The sequence below is a fragment of the Misgurnus anguillicaudatus genome, chromosome 3 (assembly GCF_027580225.2).
Source record: "Misgurnus anguillicaudatus chromosome 3, ASM2758022v2, whole genome shotgun sequence".
NCBI lineage: Eukaryota > Metazoa > Chordata > Actinopteri > Cypriniformes > Cobitidae > Misgurnus > Misgurnus anguillicaudatus.
In genome coordinates, this window is record NC_073339.2 from 18,767,055 (window position 1) to 18,792,182 (window position 25,128).

Here is a 25,128-nt window from a genome sequence, read left to right on the forward strand (position 1 = left end):
AGACGCATCTGCGTTATAATGAGACATTGTTCTATTGCGGTGCTTCGTAATTGGTTTCACTTCAGGAGAAGATTTGACATTGAACATTAAGAGGTAACCTTTTTTTCATACAAAATTAAATAAAATTCACTTGAAATGAAACATCACAACTTATTACTTCTATCATAAGCAGCAATGGCATGATAATGTGCAAAATGATTGACATGAAAATTGACAGTAATAGTTTTATTTATTTATTCTTATTGCCATTCCAGCATCTATGTAATGTATACAAAATACACAAGCTGACATATCCAATTTACCTAACCTGCAAGTTATGCATGTAACACTGAACTGAACCACTAAAAAAATTTCAATGTGATGTTAATTTGTTGTATCTTTTATGCAATGTTATTTCTAGTTTTGCTTATAGGCATCTCATCTAAACACCATGCTGGTGTTTGCTTTCCTATCTTTGCTTTGCATCAAAATACAGAGTATGACAGATGCACAGTATACAAATACTTTTTATCTGTTTTCCTAACCATGCACTACACAGTATTTCCATGTAATTATTTGCTTCTGCGATCAATAACTTCATACATGTTAAATAAAGCTGGGCGGTTTCGTGCTATTTTTGATTCTCACACTCTTAAGTGTCGCCAAGGTGACGTCAATAATGGTGGCATCACCTGTCGATAGTTTCATTAAACGAAACAGCTTATTGCTGTGGCTGAGTCAATTCTGACACAGTAATGAACTGCAGCACTCTCTTGTCATCAGCGCTCTGTTATGACACCACTGAAGCATTTAGTGGATCTCTCAGACAAGACCACTACAGGCCTATATTATCCCGCTACAGAGAACTAATCAATTTTCATTTTCGAAAGGTTAACTTTTTACTCATCGAAGCATAATCAACACCCTTTTAAAAAAAGGGCCCTGGCTGCGGTCCCACAGATAATATTTCATGTTCTTGCCTTTTTGATCGAATTCGAAAGGAAATTACTCTTGCTTGAAACCTATTTTTATGAGTTCACGACGGAGGTGAGAGAAGTGGGGAAATTGAAGGTAAAGAGAAGGTGAGAGAGAAAGCGAGTGAGAGAGAGATGAGAGAGGTCCTCCAGGTCAGCAGGCAACACTCTGAAGTCAGCTGCTGCCCACCAAACCACTTAAAGCGCGGATCGATGCGTCTCTGACCGTCAGCGCATACAATCGTCGATGAATGGGTGGCATACACACTTATTAGGGTTAGGATTAGATATTACAGACTTCTATTTGCATTTTTCTAACTTCTAATGTGTTTTAATGGAAATCTGACCTTTCGTTCATGTTTAAAGGGCACATATTATGCCCATTTTTACAATATAAGTAGTATAAGTCTCAGGTGTGCCAAGAATGGGTCTGTGAGGTTTCGGCTGAAAATACCCCACAGATTATTTATTATAGCATGTCCAAAATGCCTATATTTGACTGGTAGCAAAAAAGACCTGTGTGTGAACCTTTATATGCAAATAAGCTACAGCTCCTCACTCCCTTTCAAACAGACAGTGAGCACTTTTGGTTAAAAATAGATCTGATTTTGGTGTATACTGTCTCTGACAGTAGTATCTTTTACAGGGTTTCCCGCAGCACTTTTTAGTTCGGGCGGCCCGCCTAGGCTGGGAAACCCTGTCGCCTTAACTAGGTCGTCCAAAAAAAAACTAGGTCGCCTCACACCGCGCGCCACACGGACGAAATGAGAAAGACGTGGTCGGGACTGTCACTGTCTGAAGGATACTAGCCAGTTGATAAAACATCTCTGAGAATAGCGTGGACGCGCTTCACACCGCGAGCGGGCACGCGCGCCACGCGGCCGAAATGATATAAAGACGTGGTCCGTCATGTCTGGAGGATAGTTAAACACGTGTCCGTGAGAACTGTAAGTGGACTTATGTTTTGGGGTTATTTAAGCCTGTTATTGTATTTGTCTATAGTTCTTGCAAATTTAAAGTAAGTTAGCTGGTGATTTTGTTGTTTGAGCAAAACCTGCTAGCAAGGTTTCACGTGCCTGTTGATTAGATATAATTGTTGAGCGCTCTTGCTCACCTTATTTATGTGCATTATTTACATGATACAGTAGTTACACTCCTTTAAGATAATATAATTAATAGTGGAAAATAATCAGTTTTTAAAATTTTTGCGCTATCTATGATCGTTCGCCAGACGTTCTACAGCATATGCTTTAGTTTGTGTTTATTAACCCTTTAGTTTCACTTCATCACACAGCTATTTTCGTTAGAGGTAACTGTTTAAAACATTTAATTCATTAATAATCTAGTATGTGTTCATTTTCTGTCATAGTTTCTTCAAAATTAAGTTTTATTTGGGTGTTTTAAATAAAAATATTTAAGTTTTCATCATGACACATACGCCCCACCCCTTTGATTGCCTCGCCACCGGCCCCAAGACACCCGCCCAACCCTACCACCTTAACTAACAAATTTTCCAAAATAACCAGTCAGTCAGTGGCTTTGTTTGTGTGACATCACATTAACAAGAGAATCAAAACGGCATGTCTAATGACGATTTGTTTAGGATTTAAAACAAGAAGCCAAGGTGGGATGTTTTTCATTGTAGGGTTGTTATGTTAACACTGCCAACAGACATTTATGTCCGAACATCTTTTAAAAGTGGATTTTGCATAATATGTGCTCTTTAATTATTGACCTAAAACACTTACATTTTCAATATTTCATAATGTCTGTCTCACTGTTTTATTGCTACTGTATATTATGCCAAATACATTTTCTTGTATTTCGATTTTAAACCCTTATGGGGCGGTTTCCCGGACAGGGATAAGACTAGTCCTAGACTAAAATAAATGTAAGAGCTGTCCAAACTGAAAACAACTTACGCTGACATATCTTAAAATACATCAATGCCTTTGTTTTGCCTGAAAATGCACACAAGTAATGTTTTAAGTCAGGCATGTTTGTTATATTTCATAATTAAATTAATGCCTAGTCCTTGTCCGGGAAACCACCCCATTATCACTCATACACACATATATATTGTTTACCTATGACGATGGTGTTGTAGGACACCTGCTCAGTGTTCTTGCCGTCATTGTAGAAAGCGAGGTGCCAGGTGCCAGAGTCCAGGAAGCGGATAAACTCTGCCTCATGAACATTAACCGAACGAGCCTTCCTTGCAGCTCCCTCCACCTCCACCAGTCCCCGTTTATCTTTAGCTATCAGACGACTGCCATCCAACAGCTCCACAAAGTCATACTGTAGACACACGGATGCACACAGGGCCAACCCATAAGTGATTTATATTGTAAGTTACTAACAGAATAAGAACATACATCAATACAAGCTAATATTAAAGCAGTCACTGTGCAATGTCGTGCAATGTAGATATTACAATGTCACATAATTGATTTTGATGATTTACTTACTGTGGCATCAATACAAACTTTTTCGTATAAATAGCAAGAGATGTAATAAATAGGTTTAGAATCAAAAGCACGCTTTTACTCCAACATCCTCTTTTGAGTGATAATGTCTAAAAAAAGTTTTTTGTGACTTTGACAAGTTGCTCCAGAGTGAGAATTTGAGTCAAGGCTTCTGATGAGTTTACCATGCTGTTCTCAATTTACAGTGCATTAAAAAGATATTTGTCTCCTATGAGACCCGTTGGAGAACGGCACAAAAAAGAGATAAAGAATAAGCGAGAGAGAAATTACAAGACACCATCTGACAAAACAAGCAGAAGACATTTCGATCAGTCGGGGAAACAGAAGTCTCCACGCCTCTGTTTGTCAATACACCTTCAACAAATCCCTTTTTTGCCTTTAAGAAACGTATTGATTCATTTGTGGCAATTAAAGCACCGGGTCAGTGCTATTGACTCGTTTTCTGGAGGCCTTTGCCGCCAATTACCTCTATTATGCATTTACAGCTAATGTACCCTGAAGAAATACAGGTGCCGTTGTTGCTTGGCAAAAGAAAGAATGGACGAGGGAGAAATAATTGGTTTGCTTGCGAAGGCCGAGTTGAAGTTTTAATCAAAGCAACATGCATGGCTATATGTTTGAATTTCTTTGAGAGACAAGGCTGATGGAAATTGGATGGGGTTTGTCTGGCTACACCATCTTGCTTTGAAGGTCAGGTTTAAAACTGTGACAAAATTGATGGCCCTTTGAGTTAGGTTTGTTTGATGCTTTATCTGTAGCAGTTCTGTGAACCTCGTGTAATAAGATGACTAAAATTGAAATAGCGGATGCTGTGATACTTCTTATTTTGAGGTATTTCTATGCCGAGAATTACAACTCCAATTATGAAATGAAAATGATGAAAGATATAAATGTAAAAAACAGCCTCCTGCAAAAGATTACTCAATTATTCCATCATGCAACATATGTAATGATGCAAATACCTTTTGGCACAACAGGAGCCAGTCATTTTAACCATACAGGGAACATTATTTTAACAGATATTCTAAAAATTGCACACTAATCTCAAGAATTGGTCTGATACCTGTGTGTGAGTAGGAGGGAGGCCTTTCCGACCATACACCCCCACCAGGGCGCCTCTCTGGACGGAGATGTTGAACTTGAGGGACTGCGGCTGGTCAACATAGAGCTGAGAGCGCCAGAAAGTTCCTGGAGGCACATCCTGTACGGCCCTTCGACCCACATCCACCTCACCCGTGTCTATGGTGTTATTCTCTTGAAAATAAACTCCTAGACAGAGAGAAAAAGAGAAGGTTAAATTAAAGCTTATGTGAACATATAGCTGTTTATGTGTAGACACATTAAGGGGTGTCCATACTGGCAGTGATGTGCACTAACAAAGTGACTGAACGTTATTTATTTATTTATTTCTGAATGAAAGCACCGATTTGAGGTGACTCGATGCAACAAGGTTAAAGAAACATATGGAACTGAGCAGTGATACTTTACGATGCGATGTGAATAAAGGCATTGCAGCGCACATGATGTGTTTCTTGTGAGACACTGTGGTTGAGCATAGGCAAGCTGGTGGAGAAATGAATACTGTGTGCAATTGCCTCGTTCAATATGATTTGCTTCTCCCCACATTCAGGGAATTAGTAAAAACCATGTTAAGCAAGGGATAATGTATAGACAGCCGGATGATATCGCAGAAAAAAGCCCCAGCAGTGAAGAGGCTTATAACACAATAATAACCGGCTGTCTGTAAATGTTTTCATTTATTACACAGCTATTTAACTCATAAGTAAGTTAAGGAACATTAAATATTGATTTCTAAGATTTTATTCGCTCATTTTTAATGAATGCAGACCTTCGGCGAGGAAAACAAGATAATAAAATGTCACAAATGCCCTATTTGGTTTAATCATTTGTAAATATAATGTTATATGTTATTAAAATACATATTTATATCAAAATTTTCTGTAATATTAATCATGTACTGCATTACCAAAATTATTCATTTTTATTGAGATCTGAGATCAAAATAGTTGGAAAGCAATCTATGACTAAAAATACTTCCAAGTATTAGAAACTCTTTAAGATGAACGGTTTTCATTTTTGCTAAAATGTGATATATCATCTGTATGTATTAAGAAACTTATTATAGAAAATGGCGGATGGTACATAAGGACATTTTAGCTCGAATGAAACAGTCTAACATTTCAGGATTTTTCTCAATTTAATGGACCCCAACACTTATTAGTTTTAATGCAGTTTAAAATTGCAGTTTTAAAGGAATCTAAACGATCCCAAACAAGGCATAAGGGTCTTATCTAGCGAAATGATTGTCATTTTTGGCAAGAAAAATAAAAAATATGCATTTTTAAACCAAAACTTCTTGTCTTCCTTCGGTCCTGTGACGCGCCAGCGCAACCTCACGTAATACGTCATCACGCCGAAAGGTCACGGGTGACGTATGCGAAACTACACCCCAGTGTTTACAAGTGTGGAGAAAGAGGCTTGTTCTGACGTTGTTGTATGTGAAATGATACTAATTATTGTCTTTATGTCAGTTTATTGTTTAAAATAGTCTGCAAATGTGCGTTTCATATATGTAACACGTAACCTTTCCACGTCATTATGCAATTACGTGAGGTCGCGCTGGCGCGTCACAGGACCGGAGGAAGACAAGAAGTTGTGGTTTAAACGTGCAAATTTTTTTTCTTGCCAAAAATGACAATCGTCTCACTAGATAAGACCTTCGTTTGAGATCATTTAGAGTCCTTTGAAACTGCAATTTTAAACTGCATTAAAACTGTTAAGTGTTGGGGTCCATTAAAGTCCATGGATCCGAAAATCCTGGAATGTTTTCCTCAAAAAACATAATTTCTTCTTGACTGAACAAAGAAAGACATCATTTTGGATGACATGGTGGTGAGTAAATTATCTAGATTTTTTTAAGAAAATTGACTAATCCTTTAATATATATTAAATCAACCCCGTGAAACAGTTAATTGGCATGTTTAAGCCAATCTTCCCCAATGCTTTCCGCCCCCACCCCCAAGATAACATCATGAACAACTCAGCCTGTAGTTAAAGGCAGGGTGCATGATCTCTGAAAGCCAATGTTGATATTTGAAATCACCTTAACAAACACGTCCCTACCCCAATAGAATCTGGACCTTCTTTTGATAGACCCGCCCCACACATACACAACCCAGGCAACAATGTTGGTTAGTAGATACACCCCTTGATTGGCTAAAAGTTTGATTTGGTACCGACTCCCTTTTCCAAAGTGTTTTTCAAAAATCATGCACCCCGCCTTTAAGTAAAACGACAGCCCCATTCAAGTACTGTATATGTACTTTCCTGCTACATAGTATATCAAATATGCAAAAGGAATAAAACTATATGCATGATAAAGTGTGCGAATAAAATGTGAAAACCCACCTATTTGTTATTTTGAGTTACTGTTTTCTACATAAATATGAAAATATAACCTTGATATCTTTATATTTTGATTCTATGTAAAGACATGTAAGGTATGTAAGAATGTCAAAAAAAAAATGACTATCACTATATACCTTTATATTTAAAGCACATACTTTATCAACAAGTATCACATTCTTAACTCAATACAGTACGTGCTGTACAGCACAGGAATGCGAACAGCCACTTTTCATGGGCAATTTCATGCCTTCCATTACACTGTTTTAATTCCTGGCTTTGGTCAATAGACATTCATTTCCTAGTAAAACAAATTTTATAACAGACTTGACACCAAAATAACTATAATGGTAATTGTGGAGCCACCATTTTATTTGAAGAGTCCATCTTACCCAACCCAACTGTGGTAAAATTACAAGCCAAGCGGAAGCGAAGCTATTTGACTCTTCCCTTAACAAGCGGGAAAGCTAATGTCTAGACATTACACGCACAACACGCTCCGCCAACATAAGCTTCGGTGATACATATTCAAACCCCTTACAATGTGCTGCAAAGCAACGGTGCAGAATGAAGCAGTAATGGGGGAAGAAGAATGGGCTATGCTCGTATGCTAGCTAATGGAGAGCAGCTGGCATTAATATTGCATTAATTATTATTGCGTAATGCCGCACGCGCGTTGCTAATGCAGTCAGCCGGCTACATAAAGAGCACGTTGAAGTGAATGAAAGAGTAATTAGGGAGGACTTGCTGACTGTTAGTTTTAATGCGAGCTTGCCTGTGGCCCTGAATATTCCACAGAGCAAAGAGGGAGAGAGAAGCCATCTGTGAAGCTCAAATCAACAGTATTGTCCACAGGATGAAAGAAAAGGGGATGGTGCTCTCAGAGAATGCCAGTGGAGAAAAAGGATTTGCCATGTGTCATGTGTGCCAGGGACGCCCGGGGTGTTTCTTGGACATGGGTATTGAATTGGCATTTCTAAATAAGAAACAAAGAGTAGTTGAAGGTTTGTTGTGGCTCTCCCAGGTCTTTATTCTCTCTCAGTCTTAAGCTTCTCAGCTCATCTTAGCCAGTCTTGATCTTTGAATGTTTCTTTAAAGAAGACGTTTGATGACAATTAAAGCCGCGGTAAGCTTTTTTTGAAATAGCATGCATAAATTGTGCCTACAACCTGACAGATATCATTGTAATAGATGTCGTACAAAATGACAGGGCTAGGCACAAAAAACAACAAATACAGCCCGGATGCTAGCCAATCAGAATACCTGGGGATGGTTCTATTAAAATAACACACTTCAGTTTGTTTGAGCTGTCTCGGCATGTCAACTTAACCAGTGGTGTGAGCTAGGGCTGATACTACATGTTATGCTAAACAATCTGGGGAAATGTTTGTCAACAGCCATTATTTTTTCAATTATGTTTGGTGTTGGGGGCTTCAAAATAAACATGAAAATATGTTCGTAACCAATTTTACTTATTTACCAAGATACTAGAGTGGATTTTATAAACATTGAGGGAGGGGGGTTAAATACAGTATAAGGAGGAACAATGTGGAACAATGTATTAATGTATTAATTAAAAAGTTCAATTTTTATTTCACATTGACCTAAGTAATATTATTAGTAACGCTGTCAACATAACTAATATTAAATTAAAGAACAGAGTACAACTTTGAACAACATATGTTCTCTCTACCTGAACCAATTAAGAGAAAGATAACTTTCCTATTGCAGTTTGTGACTGATGAGATGCTGTTGGCCTGTTTTCTTTACCAGCATGCAGCTAAACCAACTAAAATCTTTAATGTAACTGAAAATTTCATTGCAAATGCACAGATCTTCCTAACAACCCAATACACCTATCAGTGGCGGCTCGTGACTGCTCATCGGAGGGGCGCAAATTCGAAATAAGTGTTCGGATTAGGGCTGGGTATTTGCAAGGGCATGATGTGCACATGATGCACACTACAATGGATCCCGATACGATACAATACAGTACGTATTGCGGTGCATTGCGATACTTTAAAAAGAATGATAAAAAATACAGGCGTTTTCTGCCATTTTCTCACTCCTGCTAACTTCTTGCAATACGATACAATATGATGCATATTGCGATACATTGCAATACTTTTTCTTTTTTAATCAAAAATGTAAAAAATAGAGAATTTTTAACAACTTTTTAAAGCCAAAGTGCTTCCACACGTTGGCTTTGAAAGCTGCAGGCGTTTTTTACATTTTCTGCCATTTTCTCACTCCTGCTAACTTCTTGCGATACGATACAATACAGTAAATATTGCGATGCATTGCAATACTTTTTCTTTTTTTAATCAAACTTGTAAAAAATAGAGAATTTTTTTAAAACTTTTTTTTAAAAGCCAAAGTGCTTTCACATGTTGGCTTTGAAAGCTGCAGGTGTTTTAACATTTTCTGCCATTTTTTCACTCCTGCTCATTTCTTGCGATACGATACGATGCCTATTAAAATACATTGCAATACTTTTTCTTTTTTTATTAAAAATAGAGAATTTTTTAAAAACTTTTTTTAAAGCCAAAATGCTTCCGAAAAGCTGCAGGTGTTTTTACATTTTCTGCCATTTTCTCACTTCCGCTAACTTCTTACAATACGATACGATGCATATTGCGATACATTGCAGTACTTTTTGCTTTTTTAATCAAAACTGTAAAAAAAACTTTTTTAGATTTTTTAAAAAACTTTTTTAAGCCAAAGTGCTCCCACACGTCGGCTTTGAAAACTGCAATCGTTTTTAAATTTTCTGCCAATTTCTCACTCCCTCTAACTTCTGAGACATTGGCCGAATAGCCGTATATGACAGATAACTGGACAGCGACAACTACAGCAGCGCCGGAAAAGGTAGTTTAACGCAGTGATTCCCAAACTTTTTCAGAGTGCGGCCCCCCTTGTGTATGGTGCATTCCTTCGTGGCCCCCCAAAGAAAATTTGTGACAAAAAACTGTTCTAAAACTCAACATTTTAATAAAAAAACATTAAATTATACAAAAAAGTAGTGCTTTTGGTTAGTAGCCTTATTTTTTTAGGTTTAATTACACAGAATTCATGATAAATGAATGTATTTCATAAAATAAAACTGGGGCCTCCCTGGCACCATCTCGCGGGCCCCAGTTTGAGAACCACTGGTTTAACGCACATAGAAGGATTTGATGTGTTTTTTTTTATATTGATACAGAGATTGAAATATTGATCATGGAAAATTGTCACGACAGTTAGCTGTATCGATATTTTTGCACAGCCCTAGTTCGGAGTGTCATGTGTGTTGTTTGTGTTTTCAAAATATGTGTTTTGTTGCGTCATTTGAACCATGTGCATGTGTCAAAATAAGTGCCTGCTGCACACATGTCAAAACTGTGTATGATAAAAGAGACGCTCACGTTCACAAAATACACCCAAGACACTCCCTTAACAGTAAACTCTGATTACGCATGACATTATACAAGTGTCTCTTTTATCATAAACGCTTTAGACGCATCTGCAGCAGGCACTTATTTTGACAAGACACATGCACATAGGATCACTCGACGCGCAGAACACATATTTTGAAATTACGAACAAAATAACGGCCTCGATGAACAAAAAAACGAACAAAAAAATGGCTGCCACTGACACCTATCCTCTATTTTAATCTGATTCATCCTCGACCTCCCTCAATCATTATGGTCATCACTCACCTTCTCTTTCTCTCTTTCGAAAAGACCTGAGACACTTTAACAGCACAACATGCAATTTTGCATAGTCTCTTTTCTTTCCAAAAGCTTTCAGATGTCTTTATGACTTTACGAAAAGTCATTTGAGCAGTTTTTAATTCACTAAAATCAGTGGTAGTGTGTCTGTGTGCATGGTGGTATATATTAAGGATGTGTCATGCTCGGCTCTCTAAGGTTTGCGATGGGACTGAACACAATTGTCCACAGCTTCTCAGATGTTTAAATGATTTGTTTTCAGAACGATGTCGCACATATATAACGGCTTGTGAAACAATGCTAAATTCAATGTTTGGTTCCCAGACACCAGGGATAAAAACAGTGGGATAAAATTCAGTTTTAGATTGAGACTATCACTTCTGCACATCTGTGTGAGGATGGTGGAGTCTCTAAAGAGAATGGGTTGAATACAAAAGAGTGAAAGCGAGGAACATTAAATTATTTTCTGAAAACTAAAAAGGCTAGTCTGCTTTCAATGTTCAATGATTATGGAAATCATTCTGTTTAAAAAAAAAGAGATAGCAGTAGACTTGAAGTCCTTGTCTGCTAATGACATCCCCAACAACTCGCACACAAACACGCTCGCCTCTGAAGTGAGGCAGGCAATCTAAAGAACATCCTGTCATTTAGGAGAGAGACTGCGCTCGGGCTATTGTTCCTGGTTTGAAAACACACACAGGGGTAGACGAAGCACTTGAAGCTCTTTTATGGAGTGAGTGCTTTTAGGTCAGCTGTCTCTCAAAGAAAGGTGAACTGGAGATGACAACAGCAGCACCCTCACTTATTACTCGCTCCTTCTTCACTGGCGAGACAGAGAAATGAGTGTGCATGTGTGCACAGACTGTCAGTTCGTACTGATCTACTGCAGTTCTGTCAAAGTCAAACACAGGTATATGTGATGTATTCTCAGTCTGGGAGTATGAATATGCATTTGTACGGATTTGCTGCGCCTCTGTTTGCACGTCTGTGTGTGGGCAGGTTTTCTATCCTTGTGGGTGTAAAGTTTTTTGAAAATCTCATCAGAAGCACAATAAAAACTGACAAAAATGCATTGTGGGGACATCCCAGTGAGAATAAATGGTTTGTGAAAGCAAACAATAATGTATTAATTCTAGGGCTGTCAATTTAGGACATTAATGTGGTATAAAATGCTGGGTTATTTTCACCGTTGGGTCAAAAAGGGACAAACCCAACCTGCTGGGTTAAATTAACTCAGAAAATTTGACATTTGACCCAACAATGGGCTAAAACAACTCGACATAGGTTAAATTACAACCCAACAGGTTGGATTCATTACTTTTTGACCCAACTCTGCATTTTTTATAGTGTAGGATTAATGATATCTAAAATCCATGAAACATGAGTGCACTAACTCAAAACAAACACAAAATTTGTGTACCCTTCCCAGTGTTTACACTCAATAATAAGAACTTTTCCAACCATTGGAGCATTTCAAACTATGAGGCTGTTTACATTTGGCATTAACATGCATTTTTGTCAATCGGATCACAATTGGATGACGTTAATATACAGTAGGCTGACCATACGTGCCATTCTTCCCGGATGCATCCTGACCAGGATTTCGAGTGTGTCTTCCAGAAGTCGTATTTGTCAACCGAACACGTTTATTATTTAAGGTTCTATTTCAGAAAAGCAACCATTACATTTCAAGGTAAGATTAAATCTACAATTTTATGTCTTATGTTTTTAACTGAATTGTGAGAATCTTGATGACGTATGCGGTTGACAAATACGACTTCCGTAAGACGCACTCGAAATCTTGATTAGGACTAGGGATGCACCTAAATGAAAATTCTTGGCCGAAACCGAAAACCGGAAACCAAGGCCGAAAAACCGAAACAAGGAAAGAAATTATTATGCCAATTATTAGTACAATTGCATTTATGGCTATCACTGTGTACTAAATTTACTAGGGGTGTGTGACAGATAAAAAAACTCACAGTTCGGATTACATTACAGTTTTTGAGGCACAGATCAGATTATTTTTCGGATCAGCAAAAAGCAGGTGGGAAAAATCTAATAAACAATAAAGAAATTGCAAACATTTACAAAAAAGAACAAAGTTGTACATTAATAATGTCTGAAATTAGCATTACGTACAGACATCAAATTAAATGAATCATAACACAATAAATTAAATATATTATTATTTTTTAGAGCTATTTGTCTCTTTGTCATGGGTTGTTTGATTAGCATTAATGACACAGACTTAAGTAGGTTAATCTGACTGTAATCTATACATACTTAAGACATAAACAAATGTTTTTATTACAAAAAGAATACTGTGGAGATAATTTTGTTTATATGTGCCCTGTCAATAACAGAGAGATTTTAGGTTTGCTTGTATTTTTTTTAAAACGCATTTCTCTAGTATGTGCACTATTGAGGGCACTTAAACGCGCGCGCACACACAGAGACCAGGGGTGAATCCCAAACAGCGCAACAGTCGCTCCACATAAAAACGTTACGTTGTGTTTCGGTGCTTTATTCGCCAAATGTATGTTAATGGATTAAAGTATGAGACACTTTAGCGCGACTCTCTCTAAAGTTTACACATCAAGACATGCTTAATCTTTGCAGACGCGTGCAAACAGCTAGACCGTGAGTGAAACCTGCTTGAGCACGAAGGGGAGGGGTGGGTGACGACTGATCACCGTGAGTGAAACCCAAGCACTAGCGCACGGATGGGAGGGGCGCGGTTGACATCCATTTTCGGTTGACTTTTTTGGCTGGATTTTTTATTTTGGCCCGAAACCGATAATGCCATTTTCGGCCGAAATTTTCGGCAACCGAAATTTCGGTGCACCCCTAATTAGGACGCATCTGGGAAGAATGGCACGTATGGTCAGCCTAGTTAATGCCAGGTGTAAATGGTGTTCAAAACGTTTGGAGCTCGACCACTTTCAACCACATTCAAATGTAGTCGAAAATCCTTTCGATTGGATTGCTTTTGTAGTGTAAACGCACATGTGGTTAAATGTGTTCGAACAGTCACATGAGACCGCCTTCTCTCTGCCCATTTATCTAATCTGAGGTACTGAACACAATGTTTTACATCTTTTCTAACTTCTGGCGCAAACACACGATGTACAGCGCTAATTTATAGCCTTTCATTGATAAAACTAAAGCGGCTGATCTCTGCAGTTTCATTTGGCAAGCGTGTGAAAGTTGCGCAATCTTATTTCATCAATTGGCTAAAAATTCAGAGAAAGCTCTAACATATACATGTAGAAAACACTGTGCAGCATGTTTACTTGCTAAACAAGCAGTGGATTCTGACATAATATTAGTTTGCGTCCATATAAGCTCATAATTACTCCCGCTCGCGCTTGAATGACAGCGGAGAGACTCGCCCACTGTCTCGACAGACCACCCCCTCTCAGTATTCAGGACAGAAGTGGTCGAAAGTGGAAAAAAGACACAGATTTAAATACCAGGTGTAAAAGTGATGTGTCTCTCTCGTCTACTTGTAATCCGATCGATAAAAACACATCTTAATACCAAGTGTAAACAGCCCTTATAAGTACCACATACAGTAAATCTAGTAAATCAGGTCATTGCAGCCCCCATATGCTGAGAGCTGGCAATACAGAATAAGGACTTGTTCACAACGTCGTATTTAAAAACATCTAGAAAAAATACAGTAGTACTAGCGCCATAAGTATAGTATTTATAACTATGCAAAGACAAAGACGTTGCATTGTTTCTTTCACTCTGCTTGTCTGTGTTTTTTATAGCTACAGTATATGTTGTGTACGTGTTCACTAAAACCGACTGCAGTTTCTGTGTTTGCACACGATGTGTCCTTCACAGACAGCCAGCATGCTCAGATCAAGGTTAGCTGAAGAAGGTGGCGGTGTTAGCTGCTGTCGGTATTGATTGAGACTTAGCAGTGTGATTGTACGCATTGCTGATGGCTTCATTAGGTGGCCGCTCTTCACGGGACCCCAACAATCCCCCATCATTCTGATCAACCCTCACAGCAAACTAAACACTCACCGCTGGAGGAGTCTGCCGTAGCGAATTCTACTGCCCTGTTAATGCATTTACATTCCCATACAAATTTTTGGTTTGGTATAGAGAAATAAAGAGAGGTTGGGGGTAAGAGAGGGGCCTCGAGCTAGGAAACAAAAGACTGAAATTCTGCACAAATAAACGTAACCTGACTGTGTCACTGTTGCTTACGGGGAGATGAATGACTTCCTTTATGCTGCGTAAGTAAACAGCCATTGATGTGTATATAACTGTATCGCAATCAATTTCCCAGCAATTTATAAGCAATAGATAAAAGCACATCCAATTGTTTAACTCTGCTGCTGATGGCAAATAAAAATTATATTGAATAAAAATGTCCTATTGCTACACGCAGGAGTGTCCGGACCCGAAACAAAGCAGCAAGCGTGCGCACGTCCATCACCTCAAGAACAAACACATTACTGTTCTGGGAATCATCATAATGGCCTTCACACATACAGCATGGCCATTCATCTTAAAAGCGTGACTGTGTGTTGCTCTTTCAGCGTATGAGAGCATGCATAAGTATTTAAGTGAGGGAGACCTTGTGGGAATACACCTGCATGTGGGTGGGAAAAAACCTTGCCTCCTATTTGTGGTGGTGTAGTTGTTATTTATTGCAATATTTGTTATTTTAACCCTTTCTTGTTCCAAGGAATCAGGAATGGCCCTAAAACTGTGCGTTATCAGTGCAAAGGTTATGGGTTTGATTTTCATGGAAACACATTTACTGAAAGTCCACATGCACATATGAAATGCATAAATGTAAACTACTTTTAGAAATGTTTTCATTGCCCCCCGCCACTTTTTGGGCCGCAGATGTTATGTTGTAGAGCTTAGTTGTGCTTGGCCACAGTGCGAACAAAAAACGAAGCAGGCAGTGTAAAACGAAAGCTTTAGGAGAGCAAACAGAAGCCTCTGCCAGCCGCGTGCACTGCCAGTCAATCAAACACGCGATCGGTAAGCGGTTTGCCCTTATATGGCCAAAGCCCACTTACGTGCTTTTAAGCAAATCGCTTTCGACTACTGGATGAATGTTGCGCCACATAATTAAAATTCATGAGCAAGGCTGATAAGGTTTATAATTCCCTTTTCCGATCATTCCTATGAATATGTTGAATCATTCTGGGCAGGCCTGCCCTGAGTGAAATCCCGTTTATTAAATATCAGGAGGGCTATGAGACTATGTTTTGATAGTAGAACATATAAATGACTTTAAGCTGGTATTTGTCACATTGAGCGTGAATAGAAAAATAGGTTTTAAAGTGAGAGTACCCATAAAGCCTTTCCCAGAGACAATGGTAGTAACTCTCCAGAGCCCTTTTCAAACAGAGTTTACGGAAAATACACAGAAAATGCATTCCGGGATGGTTTGATTTTTGGTTCATTCACACTGCCAATGATTTTCTGGAATCTATGCTGTAACATATATGCTATGCTGCAGTGTACATATACTGTAAAGATCCCATAAAGACACGTGATGTATTTAAAGTCCTGCACTTGGTAGGTTTCTTCCACAGCGTCTGAGGTTTGCAAGATCATAAAAAGCATGTGATGCGCTGTTCTGTCATGCTAGTGAATGATCTCAGGTTCAGCGCAGATAGTGATGAGCTGCCTGATCTCTGCTTCAGTTCAGTTTGCAGACATTTCTCGTGCTGAATGTTGATCTGCATTTTTCCACAACTGTGAAATGATCTGCCGGTCGTGACACGATCTGCTGACTCTCTAGCTGTCTTTAAGAATCGCCAAAAAAAAACAATTATACTGTGTTAGACTTGATGAGACTATTTTCCAGTGCACTTATGTATTGCTGTTCTTGTGTTGCTATAATTGCTTCTATTGTTTAAATCATTTGTAAGTCGCTTTGGACTAGAGGTCTTGTCGGTTCCAAAGAAATGTACCCGACCCGAAATGACCCGAATCACTTTATATCCGAACCCGACGTGCATAAATCTTTTTTTTTAAGAAAGACCAGACCCGAGACAAACTTGAGAAAATTAGATTTACATGAAATGACATCCCTACCCAAACCCAACTCTAACCCCAACGCCAAGGGACAATTGTTTAAAGTTTAGATAATATAAAGTAATAAATCAGAAAAAATAGTATAGACCAATAGTTAAAGTACGCAAACACCAAATCTAACCCTAAAGCGAAGCGAAAATGGTTTGAAAATAGGAAAAAGCAGTTGAGTAACCAATCTGTGAGAATGCCACGGAAAAAGACAGTCCATAGCAGGCCCACGGAAAAATCCGGAGATCCGTGAGAATGCCACGGAAAAATGAGCAAAAAAATTACGTGTCTATCCCACGGAACTTTGTGAGATCAGATTGGAAACTCTGGTGGCCTCGCAACCAATTTGGCGAGCTGCTCCATTCTTTTTACATTCGTTTCGACACCAAGGTAACCGTTAAAATGTACATTTAAAATTGACCGACATGTCTGTCTCAACGAAAATGAACCTACTGCCAGCCACACAATGTCGCAAGCGCCCTTGGCAAAAAAAAAAAACGTTCATTTTAAATGACCAGGGACCCGATGCCGATATTATTGTACCCGACCCATGTCCGAGGCACATGTGAAACTTTTAAACCCGAAAAGAGCTGAACTATAACTTCTGGTTGCGATGCCACATGCGTCCTTACTAGGCTTTACGGCATTGTTTCCGCATTGAATGCTTTCTGTGAATGTTACTAGGTCCTCTTTACAGAGGGGATCCGAGAACATTTACGGGACACGTTTGTTTTACAAAACATGCTGTGTGAATGTGGTTCAGGTCACAGATCATCCCTACCGGGGCTTGAAACAACAACCTTTGGTTTACGAGAATGTTACTTAGGCATGTGGATATTACTTTAGCAAAATCTATCTGACTGACTGATACTCTAAGAGACTCTACAAGACATGTATTAGTGAGTGTGTATTTGGTTTGTAAGCACTTTTCCTTGATGCATGTATTATCTGCATGCATGCGCACTCCATTTCACTGGTGAATAGGTTTGTGTGGCAGATACAGTAATATAAGGGACAGGATGAATCCTACTTCTGAAACGATAGAGAGCCTTCTAGGGCATTTCATATTTGAAAACTAATTTGTGATCTGAAAGACCTAAACACTCTTAAGAATCCATTTATTGTGCATTCTGCACACGCACAATCCCCCCTCCCGTATTCTCACATTAAAATGCTTTCTTATTTGAACTCAATATCTCCATCTAAATGTGTTTTTGGCTCATCCTCCTGAATCACAGATGGTTCCCGGACCTGCCTGCCATGGCCCTGACAGCAGACACATCAAAGCAGAAGCCCCGATACTGTAAGGCAAGTGTTTAAAAGCTGAGGAAGGCATGTACGCCTGTTGCTCTCATACACACAGACAGATTCATATTCATCTCAAATCACTAAAACGCAGATCAGGGTGCATGGCGCACTGCAAAGAAAACTGCTTTTGAGTGGGAGTATTTATGGCTATAGGGGTGGTGATGGTGGGGGGGTTATTTATCCCAAGCTATGTTTATTTAAGGGTGTCTTGGTCTTCATGGATGAAGGTTTTGGTCCTGTGTAGGAGGGAGTCCATTTGGTAATTATCAGTGAGTTTCTGTGTGTATGCGCACTCACAATGCCTTTAAACGAAATGCAAATTTGTTCTGTGCTCGAGAAAGGCCTTGAACGGAGTGTGTGCTGCCGCCATATTAAGCATTTGTGCGTGAGAGCGTTTCACTCTTACTGTTTTCAGTAGACAGGGCAGTGACTGCGTTGGATGCCGTGGAGTCGGTTTTGACCTGGCCGTTCTCAAAAGCATAGCCCTCAGTTTCCTGCAGCTGCCAATTCAATCCAAAGAGATGCATGGCTGTGAAGAGAGACACGTAAGAATGTTTAAAACAACATAGCTAATAGTAATGGTATCCAAGCACTGAATTAAATTTAATGAGAAGGGGACTATTCTCATATATGTGACCTGTGCTGGCAAAATGATTTAAAATGAGCACATTTTCAAAAATGAGTTTTTAAACAATGTATGATTTGCTAGAATCTGACAAACAAATGACAGAGCTACACATGTTTGAAGCTGATAGAGTCAGCAAGGTTAATTCTGAAAACAATTTTAACTCATTCCCTACAGCCTTTTTTTGAAAAGTTGTCCGCCAGCATTTTTTTGGATTTTTACAAAAGTTTCACAAAATGCCTTTCAGGAAAATGTTCTTCTAAAAATATATAAACATACAAATATATCAAATGAAAGAACAGACCCTCTGCTTTCAAACAAACAAACAAACAAACAAACACACAAACAAACAAACAAACAAACAAAACAGGAAAAAATATTTACTTATAAACTCTTAAATATGAGTATTTTGATAATGAGTATCAAAAATAAAAATAAAATTTAGCAAAAAGCAAAAATTTTTTATGAAGGAATTTTATAAGAGATAAGATTCAGAACAATTACCAAAACATCTTAAATAAAATTAATAAATAATTTTTTGCTTCAGTTTTTTTCATAAATTGGGTAAGAGTGGCATCTAGTTCAGTGGTTCTCAAACTGGGGTCCGGGGCCCCCAGGGGGGCCGCGAGATGGTGGCAGGGGGCCCCAGTTTTACGACATTTTTATAAAATACGTTAATTTATCATGAATTCTGTGAAATTAAACCTAAAGAAAATAAGGCAGCACTACTTTGCATAATTTAATGTTGTGTCTAATTAAAATGTGAAGTTTTAGAACTGTTTTTTTGTGATAAATTTTCTTTGGGGGGGCCGCGAAGGAATGCACTGTACACAAAGGAGGCCGCACGCTGAAAACGTTTGAGAACCACTGATCTAGTTGATAATCGCGGTATTACAGATAACCATAAAAACTCATCAGGAACAAGTTTTTTTTCATGCAAATGTTTTCTCTAAATTGACGAGATAACTTGTCAATGGCAGGAAAAGAGTTAAGGTTCAAAAACAAAATCACAGCATCCATACTTTCTTTTATTTTTTTATTGACATTTAGACAGACAGCTTTAGGAACTACTGTTGTACAATGATCCAATATAAATGTTACAGATCAGATATTTTCCCCAACATTTAACCAAACATTTACTTAAGACATAACAGATTACATCTGCCTGAATTCTTGTCAACTGTAATTCTGTGTATATAGTGTGTGTATATCGTGGTCGCGTGTCTGTGTGCACTATTCAGATGTGTCAGTCATCGTCAGGAAGATCGTTTTCGAGTCTTACCGTGGGTTCACACCAGCTGCATTTGCGGTGTCAAATTCGCGTCTACCACGTCTAGTTTCTGCTTGAACATTTTGAGTTTACTTGCTTCATTTGCGTGGGAAAGCCGCGTGTGAAATTCTAGTCATCGAGACATTCACGCAAAAATGTGCGTGATGTGAGGGCTTCTGCGACTCTGCTCGCTCCCTTAATCATGTCACTACTACAGCAAGCTCCTGATTGGTTAACGCGGCGTGTTTTTCCACCAAAGTTCACATTTTTCAAATCATGTGTTTCCCGCGGCAACTTTCAATTTGCGCAAACTAGATGCGCGAATGAGGCGGAATAGCAACTACCACGCTAAACGCCTCATTCGCGCCGCAAGACCTCCAGACGCGCGTCAACGCGTCTTTACATTGACTTAACATTGAAATCACTCGTGCTTGACGCCTCTGCCGCAGCATTACCGCTCTTAATATTTTTTTAAAATCAATCAGGTCCCGAATTTTATCTCTCATAATAACTGTTTTGCCATCAAGCAAGTCCTGCACTTTATTTTCTAATTCCTGCATGTTTTAAAACCAAAATGTCAGACTCGCATGTGGGTGGACACACATCTTTGTATAGGGTAAGCATTTAGGACGCTACACCTCATAAAACATGTTTACAGCATTGGGATCGCTATATATAAGGACTTAATGTACTTATTTTTATGAAAACTATCGACCAAAATCGACATTTATACTTTCTTTTGCCTGTAGCTTAAAATTAGGCTGTGCACATTCCGACTCATTTAAACAGCACGGGTCACACGTAAACATTATAGAAATGTATAGGGCTATGACAAATAATTGTGCAAATGTGAGTTTTCTCAATGAATGAATTTAAATGAATAACGGTGAAATGCCACCACATCCAAAAGCCAGAGGGCAGAAACGCCATTTGTGCCACAGAAGTACCATTACAAACACTATTCCAGGAAATGTCTACAGGCATATTTATATCGCTGTTCATCAGATTGTTTCAGGTATTTTCATGATAATAAAGAATATTTTGAATGATTGTGTTTGACAAGTGTTGCTTTTTTAAATGCACGTTGTAAACAACTCAGACTCGTAATGATTTTAGATTGATAAGGACTGATCAAAGACCCGTAGCTATTCAGAATCGATTTCATACAGGTCTTTTTAATGGGAAATGCAATGTATCGTCCCAGCTCTAGTAATTCAAGTTACTAGTTGTTAATTTTGAAAGAAAATGTTACCGTGCAAAACTTGCTTTCATGATGTAAAGTTTTGTTGGCGCTTCCCAGGGCGTCGCTATAACATTGCTGATGTGATCTGAGTGGTTTGTTAACGCATTGCTATTCGCCTGCTACAGTATCCAAGGTGCTTGCAAGAGCAAACTATGCGATAACAAAATTGGTTCAAATCCCCAACCCTAAAAGTACGAAAGTCCCTAAAGTATGAACAAAAGTAATAGTGATTAGTAAGACCACTAATTAGAGAAAAACCTCTCATATTGCCTAAATGACAATGATTCAGAGTCAAAAAGTAGACAGATGTTGCCTAATTACACGTTTGGCAGATGAGAGAATAAAATGACTCCACGTAGCCGGTATTGATTTATTTGTGCTTCATTTTGTTCAGAGAAACTCTTTAATGAGTCATTATCATATGTCATATGAGAACGACAATTCATATGTGTGGCATCAATCACGACTCAGGTTTAAAAGCTAAAACAGTTCTGAAACTGTACAGTTGCCTCCGCTGATGAGTTTGGTGTTTTTGACTGGAAAGAGTTTTTGGCTGCTCTATGGAATAATGTGTTTAGACAGCTGCTTTTGCTGTCTCATTTCATTCGTTTCTGAAACGTCTCGATGGTTTCAGCAAACTGGTCCGTGATTCGACCATTGTATGTGAACAGTTTTGGAGAATGATGCGAAAGCCTTTGTAAATACAGTTTGTACGTGCCACAACATATGCCTAAATACTGTACAATATGTGCAAGAGTTAGGAAGTTCCCTGTAGCTCTGCAAAGCAACGAGACAAGGCTCACGTTAAGCGTGGCTGGAGACACAACTGCCCGCATTTCAGGTTGCGTGTTCCCAGAACTCTGCCATCTGTAACATTTCCCTGTGGGTAGCATGACAACATGGGTGAATCAACATCTATCTGAGCACGTTTTGTTTCCCTGGTGATGAATCTAAAGTACTTGTCTGGAAATACCATACAGGCTTTTGTACAATCTGTAGGATTCTGTGGGAACCGTGCCATCGTGAAGCATGTTATATGGGTAACTGGTTGGCTGTAAATTTAAAGGAAATACAGCAACATATCAAGGAGTTGACAAAAAAGTACTCAGACAGACTTGTAATGGAGGGGAAAAATAGGAAATTCATTTAGCAGACCATTTTCATCCAAAGAGATTTACAGAAAATAAAATGTGGAGAGGACTGTAGAGACTTTAGTTATGCGTAAAGGTCTTCATAGTAACATTAGTTTCAGATCACTACCTGGCATTCACACCAAATGGCTAAAAATGATGACCTCATTGTGACTGGGTGGGCCAAATTTCTGATCACCCAATTGGTGTCAATGACATGTAGACGTTGACGTGTTGGAGTGAGTGATGTCATCAAGCTGAAAGAAAATGAGTCATTTTTTAATCTTAATTCCAATAAATCCTTTTTTAAAGATGATGGAAGATGTCTTTTGTGGCATTCACACCAGATGCTGAAGAGGTGGCAAGTGCGAGTGATTTACATGTTAAGTCAATGCAAAGACGCGAATCGGCATCCTGTGGCACGCTACGCACGAATGGCGTTGTGTGAATGGCGCAAAATGAGCGGAAGGCGCAGAGCGGAGTGCGCGGAAGGCAAATTTAGCGTTGCCGCGTGAAATGTGCAAGTTGAAAAATCTGAACTTTGGCGGATATTCGCGCCGCGTTAACCAATCAGGAGCTTGCTCTGGTAGTGACGTGATTACAGGATGCGAGCAGAGTCGTAGAAGCACCTCCCATGATGCAAATTTCTGTGTGAATGTCTCGAATGACAAGAATTTCATGAGCAAATGAAGCAAGTAAACTCAAAATGTTCAAGCGTCCAACTACGCGCAAATAGCGCATTTTTGCCGCCTTACATTACAACTTCATAGTACTGTACATCAATCACAAACGCGACTTCATAATATTATACCTTTAAATATACTTTAACTATTACTAATGTGGTGCTTATTACTGACATAAACACTAAACATTCTTTTTTTTTAAATCGAATGGGTTTTTACATTAGTCGGGGAATTTCATAAGATATACCGTATTTGGGTCCCACTATGTGTGTGTGTGTGTGTGTGTGTGTGTGGTAACAATGCCGAGGTAGGCCGCTCTAAGGGGACAGGCTGATCCTTTTTCTGAGTAACAGTGGTGTTAGCTTTAGACGTTGCCTCTAATAAAGGTAATTTAGACCTGCCAACAACCCCCACTGGGTCTCTTCATGCCCCCAGAGTCACACACAACCACCACACATAAATCATTTTGCCTCCCTCTGCACTGGTATACCTGTATTTGTGTGTGCGTCTGTTTAGGTGGATGTGTAAGGTTGTTATTTGGAACTGTTGGCTTTGGCTATTCCTGACACCGGTATATACAGCTCTGCTCCAATGAAAGTGGTAATGAGAAAGATAAAGACAGAGGGTATACTTGAAGTTACATTATAGAATTGGAAAGGTAATTGGGTTATAAAAATCCTTAAGCCTATGCTCTAGACTCTCTTTACATCTTTCTATCTGCTCCTTTCTGACTCTCATTAAATGAGATACCCGCTGGTTCGGCCTGTTTGCACACCAGCCGATGTCCAGCACTTTGACCTTAGCTGAAGCAGGGGGTTATGGGAGAGTGGGCGGTATTGACTTCTCCATCGGAAAGACGGCCACCACCCGCTGAGCTGATCGAGCCTCAGACGCGCTTTTGTTTGGGCTGCTACATAATCATTCAGCATCAAAAACGAGGACCTAAAGTAGAAGAGCAAAATCTTTGACCTTAATACCAAGTTCTTATTGTTAATGAAAGACTGTCTTGTAAACGATATTATGATGGTCAGTTAGATTCACTTGCTTTAAAGGTGCACTGTGTAACTTTTTTGAGACGTTTTCAGCAGTAACAACATAAACAAGCGGGTTTCGTGGTCAACACGTAACTTCTGGTAAACTCCACTAAGAATACATAACAACAAAGTAACTTTAAAGAAGTTTATTTATATAAAAAGATACACATAGATTACCTAGGACAAGTTCGGTATTTTACACTTAAAGCCCTGTTTTCAGATTGTTTATGATGAAATAGAACAGCTTTGACTGAAATTTCGACATATGCGGCTGCCCCAGAATTTTCGGGTGTTTGTTCTATCACCTCCCACCTCTACAATGGGTTTAATGGTGCACTGGAACAATCCTTCCTAAAATGCATAAAACTTTCGTTTACAAAGACGTGAAACTCACCGAGTGGTCAGGGGTGTTCACTGGTATGCTCACACAAAAATCGCTGCAAATTACGCATTCCAACAGGTTTTATCGTAGTTTTTGCCAACTACATTGACTTGTATTAGATGTCCTGTGAGGTACGGTATTACTCAGCACCGGGAACTTTGTTTCTATTTCCTGCAATTGGCAATGGCGGATTAGCGCCACCAACTGGGCTGGAGTGTCTATTATTCAAGCTCTCAGCGGAAGAATGTACGGATGTGAGGCGTTTGGAAAAATAGGTCCACAAGTTAACAAGGAATGCTAAAACACCAAAACATTTGTTATTTTCGACGAGGTATTTGTTCAAGAGTTCAGTTTAGCGAGTAGTCAGACCAGTAAAAACACAGAAGTCGGAAGTAAAGTTCCGACCAGACGCGTAATTGCGTCACCGCACGTGGGTCCAATGAAACCGTCTATACATAACTATATTATCAGTGGTGTATAAAACCTGGAATACACTGCATGATTTTTGCACTCCTATAAGATATCATGCTGTACGACATGGACGGTTTAAACTTGGGTACGACAAGGATGTAGGCTGTATGATGATGACACAATGCTTCAACGGCTGCGTGACACGTTAGCGCAACGTCCCCAGCATGCGCGAGTGGTAAACAAATACCAGTATGCAGGTCGTAGCAGCAAACATACTGTGCGTTGATCATGCTGAACTTCTGACACTGTTGGAAAACTATCGTAGGCTGTCTTTGGGCGCAAGACCAGGAAAATGGCCGTCTTTGAACATCTCACTTTATGACATAGGGTCACCT

At 39.1% G+C, this 25,128-nt stretch overlaps 1 protein-coding gene across 16 annotated transcripts in view; it reads right to left on the minus strand.

The window, feature by feature from the left end:
- tenm3 (teneurin transmembrane protein 3) overlaps window positions 1-25,128 on the minus strand; it is a 693,684-nt gene that overhangs the window by 95,393 nt on the left and 573,163 nt on the right. For all 16 annotated transcript variants that reach the window (XM_055205043.2, XM_055205039.2, XM_073862719.1 and 13 more), the window contains 3 exons: window positions 18,362-18,484; window positions 4,503-4,708; window positions 3,041-3,251 (listed from right to left, as the gene is read on the minus strand). In XM_055205043.2, coding sequence (XP_055061018.1) covers window positions 3,041-3,251; window positions 4,503-4,708; window positions 18,362-18,484 — 540 coding nt within the window. The remainder of the gene's footprint in view (window positions 1-3,040; window positions 3,252-4,502; window positions 4,709-18,361; window positions 18,485-25,128) is intronic.